General features: G+C 40.1%; 1 protein-coding gene across 3 annotated transcripts in view; it reads left to right on the top strand.

Moving 5' to 3' along the window:
- Nucleotides 1-15,495, top strand: part of adamts18 (ADAM metallopeptidase with thrombospondin type 1 motif, 18) — a 57,476-nt gene that overhangs the window by 24,522 nt on the left and 17,459 nt on the right. For all 3 annotated transcript variants that reach the window (XM_042215933.1, XM_005949509.3, XM_005949508.3), the window contains 6 exons: nucleotides 4,824-4,996; nucleotides 5,830-5,960; nucleotides 6,458-6,581; nucleotides 6,880-7,124; nucleotides 14,268-14,388; nucleotides 15,200-15,326. In XM_042215933.1, coding sequence (XP_042071867.1) covers nucleotides 4,824-4,996; nucleotides 5,830-5,960; nucleotides 6,458-6,581; nucleotides 6,880-7,124; nucleotides 14,268-14,388; nucleotides 15,200-15,326 — 921 coding nt within the window. The remainder of the gene's footprint in view (nucleotides 1-4,823; nucleotides 4,997-5,829; nucleotides 5,961-6,457; nucleotides 6,582-6,879; nucleotides 7,125-14,267; nucleotides 14,389-15,199; nucleotides 15,327-15,495) is intronic.

Below are 15,495 nucleotides of genomic sequence, written 5' to 3'. Positions count from 1 at the left end.
AGGTGCGCATTCGCTGTCAAAATAAAAGACGCGAAGAAGTTCGCATTCATATAAAAGACACTGTTTTTGTCTGCCAGAGTGGGATTTGGGCACCACATCTCTGTGCGTACCTGCGGACCACTTATGTGCACCTCTGTATAAGACTTGGACTATGTCACACATAGTATCACTACTTGTATTTCTTACCATAACTCTAAGTATTTCTAACTTTTCTAACTAACTGCCCTTCCACTGCAATATAAAACCCTTTCAAGTTACACATTTTCACCCTCTAACCAGTGCTATTACCCTTGTGTATTAGGATTCACACAACTTCAACTTCTATTTCACTTGAAAAAACAAAAACAAACCAAGTTAATATCACTGTAGCATGTGAACCTGTAATTGGAGTTAATTTGACTTACAGCAGCAACAAAAGTACTTGTTTAGGGTAAGGAAGAACTCATATTTAATGTTAAAATACAACCTTTCAACCCTTTACTTACATTACAAAGCTTAATGTTACCAGTGTGATAAGGTAGAAGAGGCCTCTATAATCAGGGTAAGGTAATATGCACCTTGTGCAGTCCTAGTGAGTAGAAAGAGGCACTTACAATTCGAATTTATAGAACTGATTACAGTTAACAATTGTGATTTAATAAGCTGATAACATTTGAAATAGGTGGTTTGGTGTCTGAAATCACACAAAGCCAGATAAATGCATTGTATTGTCTCATTCTTTTTCTCTGTACACATTAAACAGCATTAAGTTATCATGTTTTTCCAAACTTGGAAATAGAAATAATATGCAATTAGACTTTTCTAGTTGTCTGCAAGGAGAAATGGTACCTGTTTTGGTATTGTGATGCTGATGTATAATAAATAAGAATCAATGAAATGGACTGAACTTTCTGTACGGTGCTGCATGTCGCATTGTGCAGTATGATCTCCAGAGTAAACCGCAAACAGTGATTTCCACTACATTGTCACAATCAGTTTCTAGTTTAAGTTGCATTTTTGATTTTTGCAGTTCTATCAAAACGATCTGACTACATTTTTTTGCATGTATTTTAAATGTCACAAATTTTAAGCCGAGTGTTCAAATGATTCCTTAAAAATGTATTTATTTATTTTTTTCCATTGACCCATTTCATTATATCAACTCTATTATGGAGTCCATTAAGATATTCACAGAGTTACACAGTGTCTTATTTACTCATCCGGCTTCATCACTGCTTACTTAACAGCAGGCAGTCACCAATGTGTCTGTTCTGTCCATCACAGCCGACTCGTCTCCTAATCCCTGCGAGGGATCAAAGAGACAGGCTGCTTCTCATATGATACACATTATACACCATGACTGGCAGACCGAAAAGGGTCAGGTTATCTGCCAAGTTCATTTATCATTCTTGTAGAACTAAGCAAAGCATTGTAGGAGAAGCTGCTGAAAATAATGGATTGATGCTACCAACCGTTGAGTTACGGGGTCAGACAAACAGAGAGGGGATGGAAAGATGTTGAAGGCTAAACATTAAATCCATTAATGAAATGTAATGATATCATTATCAGAATAAACACAATTAGTTGTCAGAACTCCTTAAATGTAAATAGGCTGTGGTTGTCTGTATAAAGCACTGTTTCACATGCATCGCCATCCTCAGCTGAAAGAATTCAGCCATTCAGACAGACCCAAGCCTGATCCCGACAGCAGTGTGTACCCCTGAGTCACATTTTACTCCATGACTCATGATATTCAGAGTGTGTTTGTCCCCAGTAATCTCTGTGATTATTTTGGCCCCTCTGCTCTTAATCTGGGCAGAACGAGAAGGATTAGCCTGAATTGGAGTGCCTGTGTCTGTTATCATCTTTACCCCTAAACTGAACCGTCTGGATAGTCTGGGGGCGTGCTACTAAAAACTTGTGAAAATATCCCTGACACTTGTAACCTTTGCCTTGCTACAGAATCCTCAGTCAGCAGGAACAGATCCTAAAATAATTTGATTCTGCACAAACTCATTCATTTTATAAGGTAAGCACGTATGTTTTGCTCAGGCTTGTACAAGGCTTCCGATCAGCCGATTAAAGCCTTCCCTTCTAGGAGTAGCTCCAAAATGGAAAATGAATCTTCTCCCCTTGCCTCCCTCTTTTCCTCACTCCATCTCTGTCCTTGCTCTTTCATTCCCTGTAGACCACCTGCCAGATCAAAGATCCTAATCCTTAGCAAAAAGCCTGGGAGATTAGGTTCATGATCTTGACCTGGTTTTATAAGGAGCATTTTTTTGGCACACCCCATTTCAACAGGGTACACGATTAGGGAATGATGGTACTTAGACCATTGTTTGGTTGGAATCTCCCAGTGAACTTATAAAGGGGTCACAGCAGCAGAATGTGGATCTATTTTTTTATGTGAACTGCAGAAAGGGAAGTCCTGTGAGGGACAGGGAGGGAGCAGTTGACTCAGAAAGATGACAAGACTAGACATAGTGACCTCTGAACTACAGGGGTTTCGGCTTCTGTCTTTGGGCAGATTTAGTAGGCTACTGGGACATTTAAACACCCTTCAGGGTCATAAGGACCCTGCATTGGGGCTTGTTGTATCTGGTTTCTGTCTTGTTGTTAGAAGTAAATTTACAGTTGCAATGATACTGGATCATCCAGATAGGAGAGGAAAGAATGATGAAGAGAAAAGGAAGAGAGACAAAGAGTGCTGTGAAACTTAGGGGCCACTTGTACAAAGTCTATGAAGTGCATTCAACTCCCTTCTCGAGTAAACGGCCCATCTTATGTGATTCTCAGATCATGAGACCTTGACTGATGGAGTATACACCGTAAACCCCCGCTGGCCTGCCGTAAGCACATTACCATATGGGCTGCATTTGTCTGCTGCTAAGTCTTAATAAGATCAGGAGTGCAAAACCTGTGCCAAATCCCCCTCTCACCAAGGGATGCATGCTTGGCACACAGCAAATTCACACATATACACAGGCACACCTTGAATGGAGTTCCATCAGTCTTGGCAGCTAAGTCATTCTGTGATTGAGTCCAGGGCAGAACAGATATCTGCTTGTCTTGTTTGCTGACATCCATTATACACAGACATTTTCATTTGCTGCAGAAAACTCGAAAGAAATATACATCTAGTTTTTCTTGTGGTGTTTACTGTTTCTATTAGGCACTGTTTGTGTTCCATTGCCAAAGTGTTTCATTATATTGTCACACTTAGTGAACTGTTTTTATTAGACGTGTTTGATCAGCATGGTTCTCCAGTCTCTGTATGTATGTGTGTGTCTGCGTGCGCACTTCTGTAAACAGCTAAACTCAATTTTCTCTGTTGGTGGTTGTGTTGGAATGCCTGGCATGGGTTTAGAGAGCCTGGGAAGTCTGACATGGCATCTTGATGTTCACTTAATGTCAAGAGTCTGGTTGTGTTTTCTAATAAGTGGTGACTGGTTTGATCATTTTGGTGACACATTAAAGCGCCACTTCCTTTTTATCAGCTGTTGATTTTATTCATGTGGTATATAAATTGTTGATTCAGCATAGCTTGTAAGCATGTGACTTATGATGTGATGAAGTAGCGTTAAAAATCCCGCTTTATTCAGTTAAATGATTCAGTACTTGGATAAATAACTTCCAAAGCTTAAAGGACGAGTTTTATGGGCTAGGATGAATTTTTGACCGTTTGCTGAGAGAGATCACTGACAAAATCTGCATGTTTTTGATGATATAAACTTGAAGCTGCAGGCAGCAGCCAGTTGGTGAAATTTACCATTTAGAATGGGTAAATATCTAGCTTGATGTTTTTCAAAGATAAATAAATAAATGTTACACTTTTTAAAATATTTTAAATACACACATTAAAATAGACAGATATGTGTATTGTGTGATATATGTTGAGGTATATGCTGAGCAACAAAAACTTTTGCCTAATGTGCTGCTGGTCCTTCACGTCCTGCCAAACAGCTTGGATACATTTGAGTCGAGGACTCTGCAGGATTTCCGAAGGTCCATCCAGCCAACTATTTTATTAACTACTTTCCCACCCATGGTCACGGGGACTTGAGCTTATTGCAGCTGACAGTGGATGAGAGGCAGGTTTCACTGTGAGAAACCCACTGGTCTATTCCAGGGCTAAAGCAGAGAGACAGACAACTATTCACACCTACGGCCAATTTAAAACCACATAGGGCTGTTAACAGTATCTTTATATTGTGCTATCTATTATACCAGTATACCATGTAAGGCACCCTAAATTATTCAGCTAGACCCTAATAAGACATTAATAAGAGATCCTTGAAATACTATCAGTTGCAAGTCGAAGTCACAATGTACCAGACCTGTTCCAGGACAACACCCTTTCCCTGGTTCATGGTTTGTGCCAAGTACTTCCAGGAATATTCTGATGGACATCTGATGATAAGAATTTGGCCTTTGTCAAAGTAGCTAAGGTCTTTACACCTGACCATTTATCTCCCATCCAACTCCTCGACTACAAGAAATGACCATTCATTTATTGTATAGTCTTTTACTTTTAAATGTACAGACTTTTTTATGTACTCCATTTGCATGTTAATCATTATTGCTTCTGCAAGATGGCTTTTACAGCTTTCTCACAGGTGTACAGGGATTTCATTGAAAAAGTTATATGAATAGAACGAGAACTAGAAGTGTTGAAAAGAAAAAATTTGGGTGGATCTTTTCCACTGACCAGCTGTCTCTCCCGTGAACTGCTCTGGCACGTTAGTGCTGTTGATACATTGCCAAAGGTCCTGTAGCAGTAAAACAAATCTACCTTCCCTGTAATTCCTCTCCCTTTTCTCTGTCTTATCTCGTCTTCTACCCAGGCCACAGAACAATGGCAAGTTTTGCTCAGGCCCCAGCCGTCTCAACCAGCTGTGTAATATTCGTCCATGCCCTCCCAATGCTGTGGATTTCCGTGCCCAACAGTGCGCTGAGTACAACAGCAAGCCCTTCAGGGGCTGGTATTATAAGTGGAAGCCCTACACCAAAGTGGATGGTAGGTGGTCAGTTACTTACAATCCCCACAAGTAAATGACACAAAATACAAAATACACAGTAGAGCTTGTGGATTATGAGTAAATACAGTGATTTACTGTATTCTTGGCACATTATATTCATTGGCTAAAGGCCACAGAGCTTTTAAATATACAGAGAATTGCAGATTGTTCAGGGCAGGTTTGCTTGTCTTAATTCTCTAGATCTTTTATATTCTGCACCCGCTCTGCTTCCCCAAAACTCTTTTAAAAAGAGTTTCTGTAATGCCAACCTCTATTTACTGCTGCAATGATTAGGGCCAATAAGCTGAAGGAAACTATCACTGTGTGTAATGTGCATGGAAGACATGTAGCCACCTGCACCCTCTGACACACCGAGAATAGATTTAAAAAGGAAGCCTGCGGGCCAGCTTTGTTACACAGAGCAAGGGAAAGAGAGTGCAGTGAAGGAGAGCCGTGTGTTTGGCTGTCGTCCCAGGCCTGTTTAAGCTGGAGATGAATGGGGGGTGATCTAGAGAGGAACAGATTCTGAACTGCCTTCTGGGACCTTGGGCCAAGTCACCTTCATCGTCATTTATTTTAATCAAAGACGGCTGTAGAGACTTGTCTGTGATAACTGATCTGAACTACAAAATAAACCTGTAGCCCCATATGAATACCCCTGGGTGCATTCGTAGTTGCTGTCTTTTGTGTTTCAGTCTTAGTGCATACCTGCAGAGTCAGTAGCCTCTGCAGCTGTAAACTGACCAGACAATAAAACTTGAAGAACAGTTTGTGCATTTTACAGGTGATGCCATCATTCTTAATGATACCTCTCTTCCTCTCCTCTGTGCAGATGAAGACATCTGCAAGCTGTACTGCATTGCAGAAGACTATGACTTCTTCTTTGCTATGTCCAGCAAAGTTAAAGATGGCACTTCCTGCTCTGACCACAAAGAAGATGTCTGCATTGATGGAGTGTGTGAGGTATATCAGCTCTGTGGATTCACTGTACTCCAAAAGTGAATGTTTTCTGTTGTCTAGTGGTTGTATGAGAGGCACAGTTAGTGTCAGAATCAAAAGACAGTGCAGTTGTCTGTAGATAATCAGTATGTGCAGTTGCATCAAATGCATTGAGTAAATGGAAAAAGGGTAAAAAAATCTTTTGGAGTAATTTCTTTGGCTTACTTAGCACTGGGAAGACACTTTTGCACTATTTTAATGTATTCTCTGTTTTCCTTTATTTATGAGCTCTTTATGAAAGCGTTTTAAAATTGTTGTCACCTCAGAGTAACGCTGCTTCTCTAGTCAAAGTGATATTCATCTTGTAGTCTTTCTTCTTGAGTTATCACCCTTTGATGCATAGATTTGTTGATAGTTGGAGAGTTTATTTTATTGACACATGCACTTCAAGAAACAAGCTTATCATGCTCATTTTGCTCCATTCACACTCATGGCAAACATGCATTTGTGTGTGTGTTTAGGCTGTAGGTTGTGACCAAGTTCTTAGCTCCAAGGCCTCTCTGGATGCCTGTGGAGTTTGTAAGGGAGACAACTCCACTTGCAAGTTCTTCAAGGGCCAGTACACTCTGCAACACCGGGCTAACGGTAAGATTGTGTTTGTCCTTGTTAATAGTGTGTCTGAACATGTTAGGTGGCGTACACTGAGTATTTTTACAATACAAAAGAAGACTTAACCAAAGAAACAAGGATAAAAAATTAAATCCACAGACAGACACATGCACATAATTCCACTGGATAATGGACTGACTCACCTCAGAAGAGGTTAAGCCATGGTAAAATCTGGATGATGTTAGCAGGATGAAACATGACAGGATTATAGAACAGCAATAATAGCTAATAATGATTTAGTGTTGGCTGTTGTTCCTTCTCTTTTTGAAACCAGAGTACTACTCCATGGTGACAGTTCCAGCTGGGGCTAGAAGTATTCACATTCAGGAAATGGAAGTCTCCACTAGCTACCTGGCTGTCCGCTCCCTGAAAAAGAAGTACTACTTGACTGGGGAGTGGACTGTGGACTGGCCAGGGAAGTTCCACTTTGGTGGAACCGTATTCGACTACCAGCGCTCTTTCAACAAGCCGGAGAGCCTGTATGCTGCTGGACCGACTAATGAGACGCTGGTGTTTGAAGTAAGCCGCTGCTGCTGGGTGACATCCGTCTATGGCAATTGACAGTGACAGGGGTCTTTGGTGGATCTGCTGCACCTCCTTTTTAATGCTTGGACATGATGAGGGTTAGATGAAAGAAGTTTGGTGCTATGGAGAAAAAGATTGGTTGAAGCTTCCTGCAAATCTTCTGTGAATAATTAATTGTTTTGGGTGTCTGATTATGCCAGAAATGGGTGGGTGCTTTTTAAAGAATGGACACATTTTTATCTAAGTCACAGTGAAAACGATTAAAGGGCACACATTGAACACATCTACTGTGCTCGCTAGCAGCCTACAGGGACTATTTTAGTACTAACTGATCTCTGTAATCCACTTGTATCATACACAAGAATTCAGACAGGGCACCCTATTGCCAAACTCCAGTCCAAACAAAGCCACATGTTCATATCTATTGACATATATCCACAGCTGTTAATGCAGACCCTGTGCTTTGTTGTAGCGTTGCAATTTGAGTCAAATTGAGCAAGTAAAATCCCAACATGAACGGCCCTTTAGTGGGTAGGAAGAAAAGCATAAAATCAGATGGTTACTTGGAGTGAGATATTCTGCACAGTAAAGCAGAAGATTTATTATGTGGTGATCCATATTTCTGCTTCATGTTTGTATTCAGTGGTGTGTTAGAAACCAGAGCTTCAAGGGGAGTACGAGTCTTTACCTGTCCTAAAGTAGCAAAATGTGATGCTGGACAGAGGTATCCTCCTGAAAGCAAAACTAATATTCAACAAGTGGCCAAGTCATTCTGAGGTTTTAAGTGAATGCTGGTGGGAGGTGTAGGATGTTTTCTCACATAACTTTGTCAGCAAAAGCATTTATTTTGTTTTGACCTTTGAACTCCAGCCGTGAAAACAGAAGTGAAAACCAGGTGAAAGCCAGACAGTTTTTTTTTTTGCCATGGGGGGTGGGGGTGATATTCATGTAAAATCTAGTCTCCCCTCAATGCCCTGGGCTACTGCAATACTGTGGTTAAAACAGGAATGATTGGGCTGTAAATCCAACAGGAATACCAGTGTGATATTTTCAAAGTACTTGGATTGGATGGTTACTTGTTTGGCCATCAGGAAACATCCGTGTTTATATAGCTTTTTTAGAAAGAGGCTTTGGTCTGTGGGCAGTTTAGTGGAGTCTGTGTTGTAGTTGGCATTTGAAAAGCACATTGTTGTCCTTTTGCAAGATGAACCCTTGCAGAAGTGCAGAGACATGCACACATAACGTGCATCTTAGTTTCAGTCGTGGTTGGCGACATAGCTTAAAGAATAGCAGTGCTGGATTATTTGACTGATCGGCACTTTGTGTAAGGGAGAAACATTTCAGCGGCTGTTGGGAGGTTTGTCATCAAACTTGGTACAGATAATGCTCAGAAAATACATTCCACAAACTTTAAATCAATTCCCTATTCTTTTTTTTTTTAATCAACAGGATAACAATATTTTCATATAAATTACTCACCATTTTCTAAATAGATAAGCAAATAATTTTGTACAAACATTTGTGGTTCCTAGTACTTAGACTTCACCAAGTCTAAGTACAAAAATAGGAGAAAACCCCACCTCAGCTCCACTTTATGTTTAGAGCATCCCCTGAGTGATGCCAGAGAATGGAAAACATTTTAGGTTTGTGTGCTGGGGAAGTATTTTTCCATGACCTGAGTGGCTGATAGATAAATGTTTAAAATACTGACCGCTGCAAACTCTCGAAAAATCCATGGTACCATTTGACAATATAAGCACAAGAGCTACTGATCACAGAGACCCGAACAGATTTTCTGACAAAATCAACAAAAAAGTATGGTTTTATGAGAGCGTGAGATTAGTGACAGTGACATTATATATGACATCAGGGTTGTCAGTCAGTAACAAAGTATACAACACTAGCTGCAAACATACCCAGTAAGCTATAAACACACACAATGTCAGTAAGAATAACTGAACGATGATTGTACACGCTGGTCTGAGTGGGCTGGAATGTGAGCCATAGTTTTTTGACTATGATGACATTGCTATTGGCAGGTTAATTGCTTTGAATTGTGAGCGCAGCACAAACAGTAAAATGAATCTGTCACATATCATATCCATCACACTTTACATACTGATTTCTGTCTATAGCAATATGTACAAAGTTTTCTAATGCAGTGAAGGATCGTTACAGACGTTTTGGAAACGGTAATTTTTGTTTTGCATGTGGATCAAGAGATTTAATAAAATGTTACGTCTAAACAGTTGTCTTTGGCTCACTATAGTGTCATATTAACCAAAAGAAATAATAGCAATAACTACACAAATGTGCCCTATCTTGAAAAAATGATAATTTAAAGAAAGTTCCTTTTTTTTAGGCTGATGGTACTCCTCTTACGTGTCTGTGTGTTCTGATCATACATCTGTCCAGCAGTGGACTCGGCGATGGCTTGCAGCTGATCTGCAGATGACATGACCATAATCTCTATAAGTATGTCCTGTAATTACAAAAAGGAGAAAGAGGTTGATAGAGGGAGAAGGATAGAAAGAGAGAGGATGCAGAGTGAGATTAAAAGATTAAGAATTCTGCAATTGAACTCTGGATGTGAGAAGTTAAGGTCAGGGCACGAGGACTTTAAGTGCAAATGAAAAGAGCCAAATGATGGAAGGAGAGCGCAGATCTCTTCATCTGTTTCACACATTCTATTTAACTGGTGCTGTCACAGAAAATCTGAGAGAGCACATGGGGGAGGATATACACACGGATCACTTGCAGACTCTCACTCAGCTTGAAGCGCTCAAAGAAAAACAAATGGTAAGGAGTGTGAAGTAAACTGTGACAAGGTGTCCACATCTGCACAGCTGCTTAGCTGGTAGGAAGGATGAGGGAAGGGGGCATAGAAATAGCTCACAGGAGGTGGTAGAAGGAACAGACACAACATATGGCTGCTTCCGGAGCTCTAAGTGAATACCAAGTAGGATTATTCCCCCTGGAATTGGCATTCTTGTGGTATGGGAAGCAGGGTCATGCCAGTCCAACACAAAACGCTGTGAGATTGATATCTGAGTCCACCACATTGCAATTCATCATCATCCCAGCTGACTTGACGAGTGCTGTGATTGTTGGGTTGTGAAACCAATACACTCTGTGGTCTGCTGTTGCACTCTAGGAAGCTAGACACACATTAGTTTCACAACTTAAATATGTTTGTAGCCACTGAAAGTCATTCAAAGACGATAATAAACATTTTCCTTTCCTAAAGCCAAAAAAAAGAGGATAACTCAAGTCAATAAAGACCATCTTGAGCTATGATTTTTATTACTTAATAATTAAATTCCATATTTGTTTCGCTATGTTTTTCCTTTTCATTTTAAAGCATTTTTGAAAATGAAACCCTTAATTCTGCTAACCATCTGCCACAGTAACATGTCCTTGTCTAATGTATGTTTATTAGCACCAGGAAATGCAAAGAATTCCTTTGTGTCCCTGGTTCCCAAACTTATGTCTAATAATCTGATCACTGAAACAAATAGGAACAAAACTTCCCCAGGTGAGTTATCGGTGCAAAATATGAACAATATCATTAGGAAATATACTGGTTAAAAGATTTCAAGTTACACAACAATAATAATGTGAACATTTAGCAAGTGAAACACTCAAAACTTTACTGTTATGTTTGCCAAAAAAGACATATTCTTTGAGCTGCTTCGCCATAGCAGATTCACTCAAGGCTTGTTGGCAGTTTGGTGTTTAGAGGTTCCCAACATGTAAACTATATTTTAATGAGCAATGATTTCTCAGAAGTTATGTGGAAAAAAGAATTAGGGACTTTATGTTAGTTGAAACTTACAATACATCCTCATACGTAAACGACAAAACAGCTATATTGCCAGTAAGACCCAAAACACTCATGAATCTTTCCACATTTGCAATGCTAACGACACCAGTAACAAGACTAAACGTAGTATGGATGGTAATGGATGCTAAACTGCATTTGGTGGTTAAAGATGTGATGGTAGAAGGAAAATGTCTTCCGTCTGCAAAAAGCTTCTCATCTGTTGTATTTGCTAGCACAGTCACAAGCCCTGCTGGTATCATCACCAGTGCATCTGAACAGTTTGGACATGATACATGCACTCACTAACACGTCTGTTGGAGGCCCCCTGAGTAAACCCTCTGCGTTGCGCTGTTAGTGTGTCAGTGCAGATAAGGCTCATGTAGAGTTTGGGTCAGTTTTCATGTCTTGTGACTAAATTGAGGCAATATTTTGCTGCTTCTGTAAGTTTGCTTTGACTACAAAGGAGTTCACAAGGCCAGTGTGTGTTCTGTCTATTAAATGGGAGCATGCAAGTCATTGAAATTATCGCTGGTATTGTTACTGATTGCAGAAAGTTGTTGATTTTGGCTTGAATAGTGGTAGGTAGGTGATTGTTTTTTGTTCGTATTGGTTTAGTTGTTACTGAAAGGTTGAGCTTTGGGTTTAAATGATCAAAAACTAAAGCAGCGGTGGGTAGGTTTGTCTGAAACTATTGTTTCTATTGTCTCCTGGCAGACAAATGCGAACACTGTGGTTGGTTGGGTGTTTTAAACATTGTACATTTCTTAGGAAAGAAAGATCAGTGATTTGGAAAGCTTGAACAATTCAAGGGCATCTAAGTCATCTACTAAAGTGACTATAAAAACTCTGACCAGAGTTGTTTTTGTAGCTGCTGTTTCACATCACTGGTGGTTGTTTGGTGAAAGAGCAGAAAGTTGGTTTGCTTGGATAAGCACAATGTCCCTGTGTGGTTAGTGGTGGCAGTTTTTCAATGGCATTGGGTTTGGTTGGTGTTGGTAGCATGGACAAAGAAACTGTGGGTGTTAAAATGTGGCCAACCCTTATGTGGTTTTGTTGAGTCTGCAGTTTTTATCACTTTAGCAAGATACTAAAGTTTAGTATCTCAAACAATTAGGAATGCGTCACGGTGCTGGGTCATGTGACCCAGTGTTTGAATTTTTATGTATCTTTTGTATTCATTTGTGTTATAGTTTAACTCATCCAGTTGATTTCTAGGTTGCAGTTTAGTCCTTTGTTTCTTAGTCCCTTTTGTCATCTCTCCCTGGTCCGTGCGTCCACTTGTCATGTTTCATGTCTGTGTGGCTCCTGTTGTCAAGTTTGTGTCATGTCTATGTCTCTGTGTTTCCTGTTTTATTTTGGAAGAGTCTGTGTTTTGTTCATTGTAATTAGTGTTACTCTCCCCTGTGTTGTCATTATGTTTCATTCTAGTCAGCTGTGTCCTCATATGTCTCCACTTCCCCTGATCATGTGTGTATTTAAGTCCTCAGTCTTCCTGTGTTCGTCGTCGTGTCATCTGTGTTACATCCCTCATGCCGTGTCAGGTTAAGTAGTTTCAGGATTCTTGTGCAGTTCATGCTTCTGTTAGTGATTCATGTATTTCATTGTTTCGTCATGCACTCTGCACAAGGTCCTGTTCATAGTCACTGCCAGTCTTCCTAGTTTGTCATAGTTAAGTCAAAGTTATCCCAGTGTAGGTTCTAGTTTAGTTTCGCCTCTGTCCTTGCTGCTTTATGTTGCCCCTATATCAGCCATAACAAAGGCTCGCCTTTTGTTAAAGTTAGTTCTGTCTCCTCGCCTGTGTCCGCACCTGGGTCCTCCACACACTCTCCACATGGTCTGCCACTGCTGATTTGACTCGTAGGTAGTAATTAAGGTTACTTGATGGCAAAAATGCAGCCTAAAGACACTTAAACCATATAGATGTTGAGAAAGATCTTAAGTAGAAAATGTGACATCAGAACCACTTTTGCCCCAACTAAAATTAAATTGAAGTATTGATTTTAAAACACTGACTTACGGATACATTTTTCTGACATTGGGTATCTGCTTGCTCATAGATTTACATCCCTCCTTTTGTCCCCCATCTTGCAATAGCTGACTTTATACATTGGACAGTTAACAATCAGAAGGTTATTTTTAAGTTAGTGGAAGCGTCCCAGAACTGTTTAATGTGGATTGAACCCAGGAGGTGCTTGGCGTTGAATGGTTGATGGTAGATTCCTTTCAACTTTAGGAAATACCCCAAAGAAAATACACCTGTCAAAATCCATTATCACAGATGCTGATAGACTGTGATGTTTCTCAAGAATCACAGGTGGACTTAATACATTTTGCCAAATGGGCTGAGGAGTAATAGTTACCCAACCTGGACTAAACCGTGGTTGGATGCAAAAGAGACAAAGCTATGCTGAATACAATCCAGTGCAGTGTTTTGAAATGGTTTAAAATAACACACTAGGAGCTGACTATGTAAATGCATGTCAAGCAAAACTTTTCACCGCAGCAGGGAATTCTTATGGGGTTGTTTTAATGATAGCCTGATGCTTCTCCTGTAATGGGCATGTCTGCATTCATTCATCCATTAGTCTCTGCCTGACTTGAATGTTCAAATAAATCTCTTGTGCAGAAAAGGTACCTCAGAATCACTGGGCTGTGTAAAGGACGTGGTTAAAAAAAAAAGAGACACATCACAAAAGAAAATGGAAATTGTCCCTTGCATGAGCATTATATGATCCAAATAAAAGTGTGCTCATCCAGTTCAGAGTAGAAATGGAATAAAGCGTTTTGTAGGGTTTCTAGAATCTTCTCATTAGTAGGTAGTCTGTCGAGCAGCTCGAGTAAACTTGAACGGCCTAAATAGGCTAATCACATTGGCGGTTGTCTTGCATTTAGTCTCTTACAGTGGGGTTCATAACAAATGGGTAATTTGCTTTGGTTTAGAATGCGCAAGACATAATACATGGATTACTGGAGGTCTAATAATCAGTCGACATTTGAGGGAATACGTGGGTTTGGTGCTGAAAAGACATGTAGATGAACCAGTGCTAAATATTTGCCTTACTTAGCTTCTTAAATATTTAGTGTTCCTTTCTGTTTAGTATGCAGTAATGCTATATTCTCTAAATTAAGCTACAAAGGGCAGCTTAGAGCTTTGAGGAAGGATCTAAAGGTTGCTAGTGTCACTCCCTTGAGCAGCTGGGAAAACGCAGCTGTAGCCTGGTGGATGACTTACAGTTTGATAAATAAAGGTTAAAAGATAAACTTTCTCTACATAGCTGTCACCTTTTTTGACTGAATGTTTTCTTGTCTGATAGATCCTTCTGCAGGGAAAGAACCCGGGTGTGGTATGGGAGTACACTTTGCCTCGCACTGAGAGGAAGCCTGATTACAGCTGGGGTGTGGTGCGCTCGGATTGCTCTGCTCCCTGTGCCGGAGGTGAGGCAGTTTTTATTTGTATGTCCATCTGTTGATGCCTGGATAAAACTAGAGGAGTTCTGTACACAGGATAAGTAAATTAAATTAACATTTGCCAAAATCCACCACTGAACTGCAACAGTCAAATCAAGCTAACATTATTTTAATTGACAATGTAGATGTAGCAGCAAAGACTTCAAACTTGGAATTGATGGAATTGATCATCAATTAAATAGCAAATAAACTAAGAAGACTTCTTTTAACATCTCAATTTGAAACAAAATCCCCAGCGTTTTAAAATCTGCTCAGGATTTGGAATGCATCAAATCAGCCTCTGATGAAAAGCCTGAACGGCATAGCAACAGAATCTAAGTTGCTTACAATAAAAGAGAGGCAAAAATATGTGCAGATGTACTAAAAGTGATAAGGAAAAGTTGTGTGTGTGTGTTTATAGGTCTGATTTTTCTGTGTGTGGCTGTTTTTGTGTTGTGTATAATACCCTGATGAACAGTGTTCCAGGAAATGTGCTAAGGTTAATGAAAAGCACCTTTGTCAGACTTTCTCCTGAAAGACTCACAGCTACTATCCAGCTTACTTGTTAGTGAATAGCTGTTGTGTTTAAGGTACATGTAGTTTCATTTGCCATGCCTCTAGGTGCTGCGACAGCCGGCAGACCTGTAGACATATTTTTTGTGTTGATTCATGACAGTTAGAAAATTTAAATTTGACTTTAAATGCATCCACATTGCAGGGATGAAAAATAAAGATCCTTAATTACCTGAAAGAAACACATTACGATTTCTCTGCTTCTCTCTCCCTGTCTCTCCATCAGGTCGTATCTCAACCAAGGCTATTTGTTTGCAGGACCAGAAGGCTCAGGTCAACTCCAGCATGTGTAATCCCCACACCAGGCCTGCACTGGGCTCCCATCTCTGCAATACGCAGCCTTGCCCTGCATAGTAAGTGTGTGTGGGTCAAAGAATTTCTATGTGTACAGTTGGCTGTGGGATATGTGGCATGTGTCTTTATGCTGCCAAATTTTCAGGAACCTAGGGCGCTGTTTTTTTTTTTTAATAGGTGCGCGCGCACACACACACACACACACACACACACACACACACACACACA

This window comes from Haplochromis burtoni, unplaced genomic scaffold (genome assembly GCF_018398535.1).
Source record: "Haplochromis burtoni strain Fernald_Lab_line unplaced genomic scaffold, NCSU_Asbu1 Contig_2, whole genome shotgun sequence".
Classification (NCBI taxonomy): Eukaryota; Metazoa; Chordata; class Actinopteri; order Cichliformes; family Cichlidae; genus Haplochromis; species Haplochromis burtoni.
The sequence above is the reverse complement of the archived record's forward strand: the minus strand, read 5'-3'. Positions and strand labels throughout refer to the sequence as shown.